Here is a 17,481-nt window from a genome sequence, read left to right as displayed (position 1 = left end):
GATAAAGACAAAAAGGATAACCTGAGTTCATTCTGCAAACCTAGTCTGAATTCGCAAAGCAGATAATTAGGGAAAAACAAAGAACATTTTAAAGAAACACAGAAAAGTTAAATATAGAAAGGTCGGTCTAATACATAAACCTGCATCTACTTCAAGAATGCCATCCTTGGCCATGCAAGGACCTGAGTATTCCATCTGAATAAAAAGTAAAATGCTTTCCTCATTATTTATAGATTTAGGGTGTAGCCCCTAACAGGTCTAATCAGAGCAGTCAGGGTATGTTCAGAAACTAAAAATATTCACTGATGGTAACTACAGAGGCAGCACTAAAAAAATAAAATTATTAAATAATAGCCCATTGAGACAAAACTAAAAACTTTATGAAACAGAAGCACTTCTATCCCTGTTTAAAGCCTGTTTAAATTTTTGTAATTTAATCCAAAGTGTCTCCTGAACAGCAGTTAACTTTCCATATATCCAAACCAAAACCAAAGTCAGCTTGTTCTTACCTGATCATCAAGCACTGTTAAATTATAAATCAACACTGATCTCCCAGGCACAAACGTAATGTTCCCTCTGGCTGGACCTAAGTCTTCTTCAGCTGAGTTTGGTCCATCTTCTATCTGCAAATAGTTGATTTTTATGATAAAAAATACATAAAACATGCATAAAAATGTGGCACAATAGTCAATATACAGTGTGTGACATTGTGGTGGTTTGGGCTAGGCCTTCCTTGGTGACCAGTTTGTAGCCAAGGAAGGGTCCAGATTTACCCAGTATTCCCTACGATTTTTACGTAAGCCAGATTATAAGAAGAGAGGAGGAGAGGCCTTCGCTCTCTTTCCTTCCGGCGGCTTGGAGGTGCAGGTCCCCTGCTGTTGAGTCTGCCGTGTTGGGGAGCGAGGCCTGGTTGGGCCTTGTCGACCTTGGGAGACGGAGGTTGCCGGCGATCGTTCCGGAGCGACTCTCAGTTGTCCCAGGGGAGTAGTGAGCTATTTTTCTTTGCTAACTTTTTAGTTGTTAGATATTGGGTCTTGGGATATCTATATATTTTATTTTAGTTTTGTTCCCTTTCCTTTTCCTTCTTCCCTTTCCCTTGTGAAATTGTATATAAGTGTAAATATATTTATATATCTCACTTTGGTTGTCTCTCTCTCGTTTCGGGTTTTTTTTCTTAGTTTTTTTTTCCTCCCTCTTCTCCCTGAGGTTGGTTTTGGGGGGGGGGGAACTTCTGGTGGTAAGGTTTGGAGACTTGGCGGGGAGCCAGCTTCAAACCATATCACCTTATATGGTGTTTCCGCCCGGTTTCTCTCTGGTTATCTCCGGTTTGTTTTGGTTTTGCCACGGTTGTTTGGGAACACTACCGGGAGAGCTGCCAAGAGCCTATTGTTTATATAAATATAGTTTTGTTTGAGAACAAAGAGAGGAAAAAAAAAAAAATATATAAACATGGCCTTTTTATTCATTTTCCTGGTTATTTTGGCCGTTTTTATATATGCTGCTGGGTATCCAGTGAAAACTAACCCAAAAAGCATCTACCAATATCTGCCTTTCCTTAATTATGACATCAAAGGCCTAGTGACTGAGGTCCCTGGGATCAAAATTGGCCCCAATCCTTACCTAAATTGTTTGGCAACAGTCCTACTATTCCTAAAAGCCATGGAAGTGGTGTTTAACATTGGAAAGGTGGTGTGGTACTGCTTTTCTTGTTGCAGGAAACGCCAAAACTCAAAGGGATTTGCTGGAACTTTGGGAAGGGCCTTGAGAAAACCAGTCCCTGGATGGCAAGGAATCTGGGCCAACTTTGGTAAATTGGTAGGGCGCGTGACACCTCCCGTTAGCTGGGATTTCACACCAGAGCAGGTGTTTGATCCTGATGAGGTGGCACGTCGTCTGGCAGAAGGGTGTTTTTCTTATGAGGACCCAAATATGCAGTTTTTTGCTTTGTACTGGGGCTTGGCGAGTGCCTATCGAGCTGCTGTGGACTATGCTCGGAAGACTAAGGCTGAGGCGGAAACTCAAACCCTGACACCTGAGACCAATACCACCTCTACTACATGCACGGAAAGCGGAACCCAGACTACACCACCTGAGATACCCCTCGCCCCTGTAGTGAAAAGGAAGTCGTGGGTACCATCGCCCGAAACTTTAAGCCTACGACCAGATGGAAGCCTAAACAGGTCAGAAGATAACGGAGAGGGGACTGATACTGATGCCAGTGCTAGAACTCCACCTCCACGAGCAGCACCACCCCCAAAAATGGAAACTACAGAGTTGCGGTCAATGACCCCATCAGAACTCCGGGACTTACAGAAAGATTACACTCGTCGGCCTGGTGAGCGAATTCTATCGTGGTTGCTCCGATGCCGAGATCGTGGGGCTAGAGGTCACCTATTGTCAACTGCTGAAGCAGAACAACTAGCTTCCATCTCTGGAGATCGTGAACTTGATCGTTTATTTGCAGAGGAGAAACCTGACCTCAGTCTTTGGGCACGACTTGTCTTAAGTGTGAAACAAAGGTTTCCATTTAAAGACTATATACCATGCCCCGTGAGGAAGTGGACCAAGATAGAAGACGCCATCCAGTACCTAAGAGAATTGGCATTGCTGGAACTTATGTATGAGGACCCTCAATATGATCCCGTCGCTGATGACCCAGAGGTTACCACTTGCACAATGCCCATGTGGAAGAAGATAATCCAGGGTGCTCCTGCGTCATATGTCCATATCTTGGCAGGAGTAATGCTTCCAAACATGCCAGAAACTCCTGTGAGCATGTTGTGTACAGTTCTGCGACATCTAAAAGAAACGGTAGAATCTAGGAATGAGTTTTCTAGAGACTATTCTGATTCTAGTTACAGACGAAGACCTGAGATAGATGAGCCTTACGGGCGCTCTGATTATGAAGATGACTACGGAGACCACAAGGACAAACGCTACAGAGATAGATCAGCAGACCGGTCTCGACCACGATCTCGATCTTGGTCCCGGTCCCGCTCACGATCTCCTTCCGTCACACGCAGAAGGAGCAAAAACCCTAAGCGTAAATCTAAGCGCAATGAACTGTGGTCCTATCTGTGCGCCCATGGAGAAAACATGAAGAAGTGGGATGGTGAACCTACTTCCAGACTTGAGGCCAGAGTGAGGGAACTAAAACGCAAGGAAAGCGATAAGAAAGTTGTCTACGTAGTAGATGCAGATTTCTTTGAAAAGAACTGAGATCTCCCAGACGCAGAGGGGCTGGAGTCCATTTCCAGGATGAGAGGAAAGCCTCTGACAAGCCAAAGCAAAGATCCGACGGTGAATGCTCCGACCAGAGCCAATAGAGGGGCCCTGCCTTCTGCCAGGAGAAGGAGAGGGACGAGAAAGATAATAGAGTTTACTGGACTGTGTGGGTTCGGTGGCCTGGCACATCGGATCCTCAGAGATACCAAGCGTTAATAGATACCGGCGCACAGTGTACATTAATGCCCTCAGGACATGTGAGTACAGAGACTGTTTCAATTTCTGGGGTGACAGGAGGGTCTCAAGAGCTGTCGGTGGTAGAGGCCGAAATAAGCCTGACAGGAGACCAATGGGAAAAACATTCCATTGTGACAGGGCCGGAAGCCCCTTGCATTCTTGGCATGGATTACCTCAGGAGAGGATACTTCAAAGACCCGAAGGGGTACCGATGGGCTTTTGGTATAGCCGCGGTAACTGAAGAGGAATCCAAACGATTATCTGCCCTGCCTGGCCTCTCAGAAGATCCTTCTGTTGTGGGACTACTGCGAGTCGAGGACCAGCGAGTGCCAACAGCCACTAAGACAGTGCATAGGCGACAGTACCGGACGAATCGAGATGCTGTGATCCCCATCCATAAGATGATTCACAAGCTGGAAAGTCAAGGGGTGGTTAGTAGAACACACTCACCCTTCAATAGCCCCATTTGGCCTGTACGCAAGTCCGATGGCGAATGGAGACTGACGGTGGACTATCGTGGCTTGAATGAAGTCACGCCACCATTGAGTGCTGCTGTACCAGACATGTTGGAGCTCCAATACGAGCTGGAGTCCAAGACAGCAAAGTGGTACGCCACCATCGACATCGCCAATGCATTTTTCTCCATTCCCTTAGCAGCAGAGTGCAGGCCGCAGTTTGCTTTCACGTGGAGAGGTGTGCAATACACGTGGAACCGACTGCCCCAGGGGTGGAAGCACAGTCCAACAATCTGCCATGGACTGATTCAGGCCACACTGGAGAAGGGCAAGGCCCCAGAACATATCCAGTACATTGATGACATTATTGTATGGGGGGACACAGCGGAAGAAGTTTTTGAGAAAGGAGAGGAAATCATCCAGATTCTCCTTGATGCCGGTTTCGCCATTAAGAAGAATAAGGTCAAGGGACCCGCCAGAGAGATCCAATTCCTAGGGGTGAAGTGGCAAGATGGACGACGTCAGATACCAACAGATGTCATCAATAAGATTGTAGCCATGGCTCCACCCACCAACAAGAAGGAGACACAAGCTTTCCTGGGGGCCATAGGCTTCTGGAGAATGCACATCCCTGGGTATAGCCAGATTGTGAGCCCTCTTCACTTTGTGACCCGTAAAAGGAATACCTTTCAATGGGGTCCCGAACAGCAACAGGCATTCAAACAGATCAAACAAGAGATTGCACATGCCGTGGCTCTTGGACCAGTTCGAACGGGACCAGACGTGAAGAACGTACTTTACACTACAGCTGGAGATAAAGGTCCCTCCTGGAGCCTCTGGCAAAAGGTGCCTGGTGAGACGCGAGGGCGACCACTTGGCTTCTGGAGCCGAAGCTACAGGGGTTCTGAAGCCAACTACACTCCTGTGGAAAAGGAAATTCTGGCGGCCTATGAAGGCATACAAGCAGCCTCAGAAGTGATTGGCACTGAAACACAGCTCCTCCTAGCACCCCGACTACCAGTCCTGAATTGGATGTTCAAAGGGAAGGTGCCCCCTACGCATCATGCCACCGATGCTACGTGGAGCAAGTGGATAGCCTTGATTACGCAGCGTGTACGATTGGGAAGCTCAAATCGCCCTGGAATTCTGGAGGTTATCACAAATTGGCCTGAAGGTGGGAACTTCAGTCTGGCAGAAGAAGAAGAAGAAGAGCCAGTGAGCCGAGCTGAAGAAGCTCCGCCATTTGATCAGCTGCCAGATGAAGAAAGGCGTTATGCCCTTTTCACTGATGGTTCCTGCCGTATTGTAGGAAGGAACCGGAAGTGGAAAGCAGCCGTTTGGAGTCCCACCCGACGAGTGGCAGAAGCTGCTGAAGGTCAAGGCGAGTCAAGTCAATTTGCAGAGCTCAAAGCCGTCCAACTGGCCCTGGACATTGCTGAACGAGAAGGATGGCCAAGGCTCTACCTCTACACAGACTCGTGGATGATAGCCAATGCCCTATGGGGATGGTTAGACCGATGGGAGAAGATGAACTGGAGGCGTGGAGGAAAACCCATCTGGGCTGCTGACTTGTGGCAGGACATCGCTGCCAGAGCGAAGGGTCTGAATGTGAGAGTCCACCATGTAGATGCCCATGTGTCCAAGAAGCGAGCTAATGAAGAACACGATAACAACAGAGAAGCAGACCGAGCTGCACAGATAAGAGTGTCACAAGTAGACCTAGACTGGCAGCAGAAGGGAGAGTTGTTCTTAGCTCGATGGGCCCATGATGCTTCCGGTCATCAGGGCCGAGATGCCACCCACAGATGGGCACGAGACCGAGGGGTGGATTTAACCATGGATATCATTTCTGAAGTTATCCATGATTGTGAGACTTGTGCCGCTATTAAGCAGGCGAAAAGACTGAAGCCCCTGTGGTATGGTGGACGATGGGATAAGTATAAGTATGGAGAAGCATGGCAAGTTGATTATATCAAACTGCCACAGACCTGTCAAGGTAAGTGCTATGTACTTACCATGGTGGAAGCAACCACCGGATGGCTAGAGACTTTTTCAGTGCCCCACGCAACGGCCCGGAATACCATTTTGGGCCTTGAAAAGCAAGTCCTGTGGAGACACGGGACCCCAGAACGCATTGAGTCGGACAACGGGACTCATTTCAAAAATGAATTAGTCACCAATTGGGCGAGAGAACATGGCATCGAATGGGTGTACCACATTCCCTATCATGCACCAGCTGCTGGGAAAGTTGAAAGATATAACGGACTGTTGAAGACAACTCTAAAGTCACTAGGCGAGGGAACTTATAAAAACTGGGATAAGAACTTAGCCAAGGCTACCTGGCTAGTTAACACCAGGGGTTCTGTCAATCGAGCTGGCCCTGCACAAGCAGAATCCCTTCATATTGTTGATGGAGATAAAGTTCCAGCAATCCATTTGAGGGGAATGCTAGGGAAAGCTGTTTGGGTTACCCCTGCCTCAGGCCAAGACAAACCCATTCGTGGGATTGTCTTTGCTCAAGGGCCAGGACATACGTGGTGGATAATGAGAAAGGACGGAGAGATCCAATGTGTGCCTCAAGGAAATTTAGCCTTGGGGAAGAACTAATTGTATGTCCTGAGTTATGTTTTTACAGGAAGTCAGTCACCAGAAGAGAGAGAGAGAGAGAGAAAGAGACCTGAATTAAGCTGATGCTGGTATCCAGTGATGAGACAGCCCAGAATGATGAAACAGCCATAAATCAGAACTGTAGTTGTGACTGGGGAGACCAGAGATTAGGACTGAACTGAACTGACATCGGTATTGATTTCCAGCGATGAGACAACTGCGCCAAGAGACCAACAAGAACTATATATATATATGTATATGTGTATATATATGCGCGGGACGTAGGCGAACGTGAGATATAGGTGTTGCGTAAAAATAGTATGGAATAAGGGGTGGAGAATGTGGTGGTTTGGGCTAGGCCTTCCTTGGTGACCAGTTTGTAGCCAAGGAAGGGTCCAGATTTACCCAGTATTCCCTACGATTTTTACGTAAGCCAGATTATAAGAAGAGAGGAGGAGAGGCCTTCGCTCTCTTTCCTTCCGGCGGCTTGGAGGTGCAGGTCCCCTGCTGTTGAGTCTGCCGTGTTGGGGAGCGAGGCCTGGTTGGGCCTTGTCGACCTTGGGAGACGGAGGTTGCCGGCGATCGTTCCGGAGCGACTCTCAGTTGTCCCAAGGGAGTAGTGAGCTATTTTTCTTTGCTAACTTTTTAGTTGTTAGATATTGGGTCTTGGGATATCTATATATTTTATCTTAGTTTTGTTCCCTTTCCTTTTCCTTCTTCCCTTTCCCTTGTGAAATTGTATATAAGTGTAAATATATTTATATATCTCACTTTGGTTGTCTCTCTCTCGTTTCGGGTTTTTTTTCTTAGTTTTTTTTTCCTCCCTCTTCTCCCTGAGGTTGGTTTTGGGGGGGGGGGAACTTCTGGTGGTAAGGTTTGGAGACTTGGCGGGGAGCCAGCTTCAAACCATATCAGACATGCATAACAAATGACTATTTATTCAATCATCTCCTGACCACAGGCACACACATTCAGTTGTGAAAATCTGCTCTTTTTGGCAGATGGAGTAACTCAGAGTAAAAAAAGAGGAAGACAATTACTTCCATACAGGCCTATGAGGACTCTTTGGTACCTTTTGATGCATTAATTGACTCTTTTAAATAACAGAAGGGATAGTAATTATCTTTTCATTTAAATCACTAACATTTCCTAATCAGTTCCAAGGTAGAATAATAGCAGTTACTGGTTTTGTGACCTTTCTATCTTGACTTTTGACTAAGGAAATTACAATTAATATTGAAACCTAAAAAGAAATAGTACATCTTGTAAATTATTTTCAAGATATGTATATAAACTGCATTCTGAGATGAACCTGATTAATTGTGCAGTAGCAAAATTTACTGAATGTTAAAACAAGCAGAACTGCAATAAATTATAGAGAGAATCTCATTCTGTACATTATCTATACATATTGTATTTAATATGCAATAACATCATAACATCATGTTCAAATCTTTTGAGATTTTGACACATTAAACCTTTGATGAAGTATAAGACCAGACAATCTATACAGAAATTTCCATATGAAAAAATTAACTTTCATTTTAAAGAATGTAATAGAATCAGAGCTAGATAAAAAAAAAAATCCCCCCCCCTAAAAAACCAACCCCTCCCACAATAAAGGCAATAACTATAACCCATTCAAATGAAGTAATCATGGCCTAAATATTAAGTAATTATTTGGAAAGGTTGAAGTTTCTGGGAATTCAAACTGCAGTCTTAGAGATACGGAATTTCACTAAGTATTGAACTCTTTTTTGAACTTACATATTTGAACTTGGCACAAGCATTAAAGACTCAGGCATTTATTTGAAAATACAGATAAATTTTGAAGAAATAAACAAGAAATTTCTTACACACTTAATACTCATTGTTTTTTAACAATACTAACTAATGCTGCCTCAGATACCTTCCTAAATGACAGAGAATACTCCAATTTTCTCTAATATATCCTAATTTTTCCTCAAATTAAGCAGTCAGATAATTGCAATATTTTCCATTTGAAAGGTAGTATCCATTTTATGAAACAGAATTAACAATTGTAGGCACAGGTATTTTGTCCATCTTTCACTTTAATGAACACTTTGATAAATTACGGACTCACAGTTTCATTCAACAAAGGTATGAATCCTTTTTGATGAACTCACCTCAAAAGTTACAATGACTGTCCCGTAGGTTCCTCTCTCCCTAATTAGAGTGAGAGGCACAAATTCATTTCTGCCCTTGGGCTCATTCACTGTGATTAAGGCAGACTAATGAGGAAGAAAAGGGACAGGCAATCAGGCACAGATCAAATATCACAGCAGAAGGAAGAAACTGTTACCATAGAAATACCAAACTCCCACAGACAAGTTAATCCAATCTGCAAACCAGTCCACTGTTGGCATACATTTCATAGCAACCAATTAGTTCAGCTAATACAAAGCTTGAAAGATTTCAGATAAAAAAATTATCATCTTATGCATGTAGAAGTGGGTTTTCCTGTTTGGGTTTTCTTAGTAAATTAACATAGTTAATATACACTAAGCATTGGCATATGAGCACTAGTATTTATAAGAGCTCCCAATCCATTTTCTCCATTAAAAATTCATTTATTAGAATGGACTCTGTCTCAAACTGTTGTAGCTGAAAAATTTAAAAGAATTACAGCAATTCAGGGAGCAGCATGGCTTAGTACTGTGGTGCTAAAAATTTCTCATATTAAGATTTTTTTCAGGGAAGTCTTCTACAAATTATATTGCCATAATGCTGGTAATAAAGCATACTTCTTCCAGACTGTATTTAGATCTTGACTTATAGATGAGGGGCACTGGGACTGAACAGTTCCTAACAGTTTTATATTTAGGTAAGCAACATAGGTAGTCATCCAAGTGTGAGGATCTCAGGCAACATCTCAACACCTAAGAGCATACAGAAATATTAAAGCTGTATATATGTATTAATCACATGCATACATATGAATTATCTCTAGAGCTGTTTTCAGAGACCAAACACATGATCAATTTTCAAGGGATTCAGGTGAATAACTAACCAGCATATTTGACAATTTCACCTTTATGTTTTCTAAGATTTTTACATATACCATATAAAAAGCCATACCATGTTAAAAGAAATTATTCCAAAGGCATTGTCATTTGATAAGATTGTTACAGTGACAGATTTGGGTGAGCCAAGCTTTATCCTTGCAGACGGTTTCTAAAATTAAAAACAAAATAACATAATAAATATGGGGGGAAATAAATATTTTTATTTGACTTTTAAGTGTAAATATTAGTCTGTAAAAATGTACATCTTTTATAATACATATTACAATGAAAATTATTTAAAGCAATACAATGTACCAAAATAATTCCTACTTACTGAGGAAATACACTCTATACAGTCAACAATAAATAGCTTGAAACAAACTTTGCAAATGATTAAAGACAGTTTGACAACTATTAAAGACACTGTAGCAATAGGAAACTAGGTATGAAGCATCTGGCACTGCCAGGAATTCCAAAGTTGTTCTTTTTTCCCTAACGTTTGTATAAAACTGAAACTTTGAAGCTATTATACTGGGATACCATCTAAAGGATATACTGGGATATCAGCTATAAGACGCAAGTCTTTATAGCATTGTAAAATTGAGCTACATTTACAAATCAAAGAAGGAAGGGAAAATATGCATTTTCATATTCACTGCAAACAGCCTGAGATGTGTAATAATTGGCAATGAAATACAGAATTTATCTTTACTGAACTGACATCTTACTTAATCATGACCTGTTAGCTAAAAAAATGTCAATATGAACCCATTTCTTGTAGCATAAATCCTGTGAGATAGAACAATATGAAGAAATACACTGATAAGTATTTATAAAATTGTTTGTTTGGTTTTAGGTAAGCCTTATTGAATCTCTGCTTCTGGAGGACTGAAAGCCATCCTCTTTCTTCTGCTACTTCCACCCTCTCCTCCAGGCACAGTCTACGCAGTAAAACAGGAATCTAACTCTTCTGCGCTCTTGTGCACCTTCAAATGTCCACAGCTGAATGCAGTGCTCCTCAAGTGTCAGGCTCTGTCTATACAGCACAGCAATATCACACAGAGACAATCACAGGAATGGCAAACCTAAGGGGCAGTAAGCACCGTCCTGGTTGGATTCCAGATTTTAGTTCTTACCTGTTAATGCTCACAAGCAGTAGGACTACATTGAAATCTATATAATCTAAATGCCATTCATTTATGTCAGTTTACTCACTGTTTTCTGGGGAACAGATAAATTGAAAAACTGAGACTCACTGGTAGTGTCAAGTGAAATGTGAATGTCTCATCAGCCTCTGGAAGATCGTCATCACAGACAGATATATACACTGTTCGGTTTGTTTCTGTATCGGGTATAAATGCAGCTGCGTATGTGTCAAAAAAGTCTCCTGTGTTTTCTCCATCAATCTGCAATAATTATATGATCCAATGTCACTTTCTTCTTCCCCCAACATCTTCTGGACTCATTTGAGTAGATTTCATACACTCTTTTTTGCACATAATTCCTCCCACAATTTCCCCTGCTGTCATATAGTTCAATTTCTGGATAGAAAGTATAAAGATAATAACCCCTTGTATTCATGCTGAATAAACAGGGTGGAGGGGTAGCAATAAAACAACACTTTATTCAGAACAATTTATGAACTCTTTCCTTGCAACTGGGTATCTTTTGCAATAATGTATCATATGAACATGTTTTTTAATGGAAAAGCTATTCCTGTACAGGAAGTACAGATCTGTACACCTTCATAATACTCTACATTAATTAAACTTACCTTAGGATTTAACTGCCCTCTGCCTTCCAGTCTCACTCTTGGCACTGGAAGGAGCCTAAGCATGCAACTTAGATTAAAAATTTGACTGCCAAAATTGGCAAGATTAAGTATTCTATGTCCTCCATTCATCTCAATCAACAGAAGAAAATTGCCCTGATAATACTGTACATGAGGTAGTTAGAGGAGAGATTACAAAGGAAGTCACGTCAAAACAGCAAAGGGTCTAGATTAAGTTTATAGTTGGACGCTGCGACTAAATGTAGAGAAGCAACTGAACCAGCATGGCTGCCACACCCAAATCATCCTTATAGGCACTAAAGGTTTGAATGAACCATTGTGAAAAAGGCTGTTCTTCATTTGCAAACAGTGAAACTAGAAGTTCACAGAAGAGGAAATAAAGTATGCAAGGTACTTTTGTGGCTTTCACTTATCATTAGCCATACTGGCAATTACTTTTCACATCTGAGTTTTTCATCACATTTTTCATCTGAGTCCACACTTCCCAAAAAGCTCTTCGGAAAGATATCAATAGTCACTGAGAATATAACTGCCATAGTTTCTTACCGACACAATTGCTGTGATGTTAGCAGGCTTCCCTGTCCTCTCAATTACAACACGTATAACAGTTGTACTTGTTTCATTGACTACAAATTCTGTTTGTCCACTGAACTTCACTTCTGTTTCTCCAGATGTGAAATGGATGAGTAACGCTAAAAGCAAATAAACTAATAAAGAAGCAGAGGGCATCCCTATTAAAAAAAAAAAAAAAATTGTGACTGAAATACTTAAAACATTCATGGTTGACCTTACCAATCCAGTTGATCCCCCTCAACTCTTACAATTCTGTGATTATCTTGTGAGTTTCAGAAATTAGATTAAAACATACACAGGTCTTCACTATAACAAAGTCAGATAATGTCATTATCATCTATTTTTACAATTTTCATCTAGTGATTTTCTAGGCAGTATTTATCAACTTCTTTCAAGCGGAGGAATAATTAACTTCTTTTAAGAAAAAAACAATGACCTTACCACAACTGTTTTCATTTTCAATCAACAAATAACTAACTTAAAGGTTGACAGTTCTATTTCCACTTTCTTTGCTCTCTAAATTGTCTTTAGAAACACAGATGAATTGACAGGAAGGGTGAAGGGTTGGAAATTTGCCATCATCTCATAGACCAACTTTGGAACAATGAAAAGTTCTTACACATTTTCATATATACTTGAGAGTCTTTTCACACTTATCCCATGATCCTTTCCTGTTTTCCAGTCACAGAGAAGCACTGTGGAACATTTTAGTGCTATTGCAACTTTTGTACAGCCAGACCTCTATTTTCATTTGTTTCTGCACAATGTCTAGTTTTCTTTTCTGTTAGGATATGACAACTTAAAACTGATGTGGTTCATTTCTCTTACACCAGAGTCTAGTTATATGATGTAAAATGAAATTTGAAGTCCCAGTGAAGTCTTCAGTGAAAGATGCACTTTTAAGAGGGCCTGGTATTGTTCTGTAGAGGCTTCTGTTGTACAGTGCTGACCAGAACTGAGAATGTGGATGCTGGATGGAGCAGATTTCTGTTTTAAGGATCTAAGCAGTTTTGAAACAAACCAAGAGAACAAAGTTGTGCTCTAAACACCAAAACGCATTACAGTGTGGAACTCAAATTAGTTCCTTCATCAACTTCTTTTAATCTGTGGTCACTATTTTATAATATTACTTTTTAAAATTTCTGTACAAAATATACAAACAATATCTGTGTAATTAAAAATATAAATAAAATATCACTTTGCTTGAAATTATACTTCCAAGGGCTATGATTACCAGACAAATCTGGTCAATGGCAGTTGTATAAAATGTGTACACATGTTAGATTAAAATTTGCATATCAATAACATTTAAGATGAGACATGTTTGCAAAGCACTTGTTCTCATTATTTATGAGTGACAGTTATGAATATTTCAGTTATGAATATCATCGCTGAATCAGCAAACATCATGAGTACATTGAAACATATTTTTGTAAGTTGCGTGTCAAATTTGAATCAGAATACACTTGAGGTCCAGCACAGTTTGAATGTTTTATGTTTGAAGTCAGGTAGCTTTAATCATGCACTGAACAGAGAATAACATAGCCTTCAGACCACTAAAATCAACACAGTTGCAGAAAGACTTCAAGACTTTGATTCATTTTACAACAAATTCTGTCTGTACAAAGATAAATTTCAGGTTGTGAAGACTTGAAATAAACTGCTTTCAGGTAAGTTAACAAAAACTATCCACATACATGGCGTATTAACTAAGTATAAGTTGGAAATACAGTCAAGAAAACTACCAACATCTTTCAGAATTCCTACAAGCAATGAACTGGTGGGTTGACAAGGTTAGCTGATTTTAACTACTTGTAATTATAAATTCACCTAGAATTCCTGAACTTCACAGATAGAACAGGCAAGCAATCAAAGTAAGTGCAAAAAAATCAGGAAAAACCATTTGTCTATGAAAACAACAATCCATTTTATCACCTACTTGAACAGTGTTCTGTCATTTCTGGAAAAAATGTCACACAGTAAAAAAATTTTGCTGCATAGCTTCACACTGCTATAAACTTTTATTACCATGAACACAGTCCTTTAAGATATCCATGGCTCTTACTGAGAATTCAGTGTGTAACAGACGGACAGGAACAATGCCTGATTCCCACATATCTATCTGCTTAGTAATTCTAATGCAGAAAAAGCTTACAGTGGGAAGTAAAGAAAAAAATATATACATTAGTCCCCTGGGATTTATGATTTAAAATTATCAGCATTTCCAAATGTATTAATTTGCTGGTTTTATGTAGAACTGCTCTGATAAAAAAAGAAAAAACATAAACATTCAAGCTGGAAAGAGAACAGTTGTCTAACCTTTGTAAGCTCTGGGACAATTACACTGTCTGCTGATGCAGGCATCATCCATACTAAACTGAGGAATTTGTTGACCTTTTAGCTTGCTGTTACCTTGTCATAGACTTCACAAATATCTTCCCACGGTACATGCTTCTAGTAAGTAATACTGAAAACATGATCCTTGAAGGCAAGATTACAAAGTTTAGAATTACTTGAATTCTATTACTTCTACTAGAGAGCATTCTAAAACTATAGGATTACTCCTGCGGAACAAGAGAAGTTTCACAATCATACCATCAATTATTTAGCTGGTGTGTATTCCTCCTTGTTATGTTATTTGTACTAAGATTTACTTTGCACAGCTTGCCAGAAGTAGTTTTTACTCTGGTTATAAAAACTCAGCTTTGAAAATTGTGATTATTTTTTTAAAATTGATGTAATATAACAAAAAAAAAATAAATCAAGACTTAAAGAATTCTTAAAAGATATTTTCAGTATTTTACTTTATTAAGTATGAACTCACTTTGCACACTAAATTCCTACATAAATTTATATGGTAACACAACTGACTGTACTGAAGTTCAGCAAAAGTCTTTCCAAGATCAGGGATTCCAAGAGGACTCTTCCCCACCTCCATCACCCCATTATACCACTGGTGACTTAAACTGTAATTTTTTTAAAATTAAGCTGAAACTCTAGTCCTTGTTCACTGCTAAATTTTGGTAAACTATGCATTTGGTGATCAAGTACTCCGCTTCAGCTAAACATTATTGAGTTCAATTCTCTCCATCCAGGATACTAAGATTTTCTAGTTAAAGTAGATTAATGAGCCAAAATCATTGAAATGCTTTTATAACAACAAGGAACAGAATATCATACATCTTCAAAGTATGTACAAGTCAATGGAATAACTATTCTGTTACCATGTTCTGACTTAAGCCATTTCAAATTATGATTTGTAGTAGTAGTTGTAGTGGTAGTTTAAAACAATGCTACATACTGAGGCTTAGATAATGTTTTTAAGAGGCTTATAATAAAAGTTTCTGGCATCAAAACCAAAAGAAAGTATCTCCCAAATAAGATACTAGACATTTTAATGCTCCCATTCTTCAACCATATAATTAAAAAAAAAAAGTTTAAAAAAAATCTAACTCAGAATTCTGAGTCATGATCCCTAACTTTTTCTTTTAGTCTGTGTTTTATGGCACTATCTGAAGCATATTTTTGTTTTCCACCAAAATACAGAATCCTAGCATAGCACCCAAGAAAGCATATACTGATTCCACACAGCAATTTCCACAATACTGTTGCATCTTATATGAGGAATACCATTTCAATCTGTTGGCCAGCTGGAGCCAAGGTAGGCTTATGAAACTGGTGTTTCTTGTAAATGCTGAATCACCAGGATTAGCTTACTTTTCCAAATTAGTGTCTAAAACAAATTTCAGATGAGGCTTTTAAAGTTTATAAAGAATGAGTGGTTTTTTCTGCAGATCTTTACACTGGCTTCTGTGCTTAGTAAATCAAAATACTTAAGAATGAAAAGACCTCCGGGCTGTTTTCATTGAAGGATGAGGGAACCTATAGACTAGTGGAATACGGAGAGATCCAGAAGGGAAATGAAAGGGCTGCTCCAGATTAAAAATCTGAATTTAAAGGAGTATAAAATGCCAGATTGGAAATATAAAATGGTAAAATAAAGGGAAGTTCACTAACAAAGAAGCAGATGGAACAAGGGATTAAGCATCCTCTACCTCAGATTTGTCACTGCTGTTTACAGGAGAAGCAATGAGCCGGTTTCCTGGAACAGCACCTCTCCTACCCAGCAACTACAACTGGATTACCACTGCCTCTCATCAAACAACTCGCTGTGTATGCCTAGAGCCCACAGACACAGAGGAGCAGAGTAAGTGTAAAGCCCAGTGCACTTTTCACTGCCTGTCCTCTAACTACTCCCAGTGATTACAAATACCCAGCCAAGTAGAACATTAAAAAACTGGCATTCCCGGTACTTTGCATTGAGTACGGCTACAGCTATCAATGGTTGCCAGAGAGAAGTCTATTCACGGCAGAGATGTCAGCGCCCAGCAGCATCTTCAGCTGAATACAATGGGAGAGAGATACATGTGCTCTTTCATATGTAGAAGAGATTCTCTGTAGTACACAGGAACAGCATAGAGCAAGGAGTTTCACAAGGTCATTGCCATTGCTGCACCTGTCATAGAAACTTATTAAATCCCTGCATATTTTCAGCATTTTTATTTTAGACATTCTCAGAACCATTGACATTTACAACAGTATTGGAGAATAACCTAGGAAAGCAGCAGGGATTATATAAACTTTGGTTTACTAAATTTCTCCTTTCTGTATTGTCAAGATCCTAAATTAAGAGAGAAATTATGAGCTTTTCCTTGCCTCAAAGTTCCCACGGTTCACACATTCGCAAAGGAGGACACAACAGCCGTGTTTGCAAAACCCAGTATATGTGTAGTGGGCGTTACCCACGCCTGCTCTGTCAGTTTTTCAGTTGTTGTTCCTTTTTCAGTTCGGGTTCCTGTTTAGATGCTGAATAAGTAAGTGTCTCATTCTAGTAAAGACTGGAAAAGACAGTGTTCCAACGGTACTGTTTCAAAATAATATCCACCTATATCCCTTTTTTGCCTTCAACCTGCTTCAAGGTGAATAAACCATAAAAATTAAAACCATGAAAATTATACTAAGTCACAAGTACTGCTTTGTATGTGCCCTTGGACCATGCTAATAGTTGCAGAGTCTGTTTCATCAATTTCCATGGGTGTTATCTAGTGTCACTGGATGCCTTTGCTTTCTATTCTTCTCCAGGTTTTCCTCACTTTCTCTTTACTTCAAAGGCATGCCAGGTACTTGCACAAGATTCCCTTTCTTATTACTAACATTGGAAAGTGCTAACCAAAGCACAAATGCAGACTACTAGATGCTGAAAATCCCTTTATCAGCCTTCACTGTCCTGAAGTTTTTGGTCTCATTGCCTACTTCCCTTATCACTACTGTTGTCTTGATAGAACAGGACTCTAGCACCATCTCAGGTGCTAAAAAGATGTATCAGCATTTGAGATTAATGACACTGACATCAGTCAATTATTCTCCTGACCTCTTGCTTTTTTAACAGCTGCAGTATTTTTTAAAAAATCTTGTTATCTATTACCATATGTATCACTGAGCATGGTGAATTTGCTGTAACCTGAATATTCCACATAATAATTCTTGCTCATTCAACTATCCCCTC

The 17,481-nt window shown here is 40.2% G+C and overlaps 1 protein-coding gene across 1 annotated transcript in view; it reads right to left on the bottom strand.

Annotated features, from left to right (window-relative positions):
- The window catches only part of ADGRV1 (adhesion G protein-coupled receptor V1), a 202,908-nt gene that overhangs the window by 169,520 nt on the left and 15,907 nt on the right, over positions 1-17,481 (bottom strand). Inside the window, exons 6-10 of the mRNA XM_039386937.1 lie at positions 11,889-12,073; positions 10,807-10,956; positions 9,624-9,719; positions 8,672-8,776; positions 510-623 (exon numbers count right to left, since the gene is read on the bottom strand). Coding sequence (XP_039242871.1) covers positions 510-623; positions 8,672-8,776; positions 9,624-9,719; positions 10,807-10,956; positions 11,889-12,073 — 650 coding nt within the window. The remainder of the gene's footprint in view (positions 1-509; positions 624-8,671; positions 8,777-9,623; positions 9,720-10,806; positions 10,957-11,888; positions 12,074-17,481) is intronic.

Source organism: Pipra filicauda, unplaced genomic scaffold (genome assembly GCF_003945595.2).
Source record: "Pipra filicauda isolate LSUMZ 115617 unplaced genomic scaffold, ASM394559v2 scaffold517_size385040_pilon, whole genome shotgun sequence".
NCBI classification, from domain to species: Eukaryota; Metazoa; Chordata; class Aves; order Passeriformes; family Pipridae; genus Pipra; species Pipra filicauda.
This window is presented reverse-complemented; position numbering and strand designations above follow the sequence as displayed.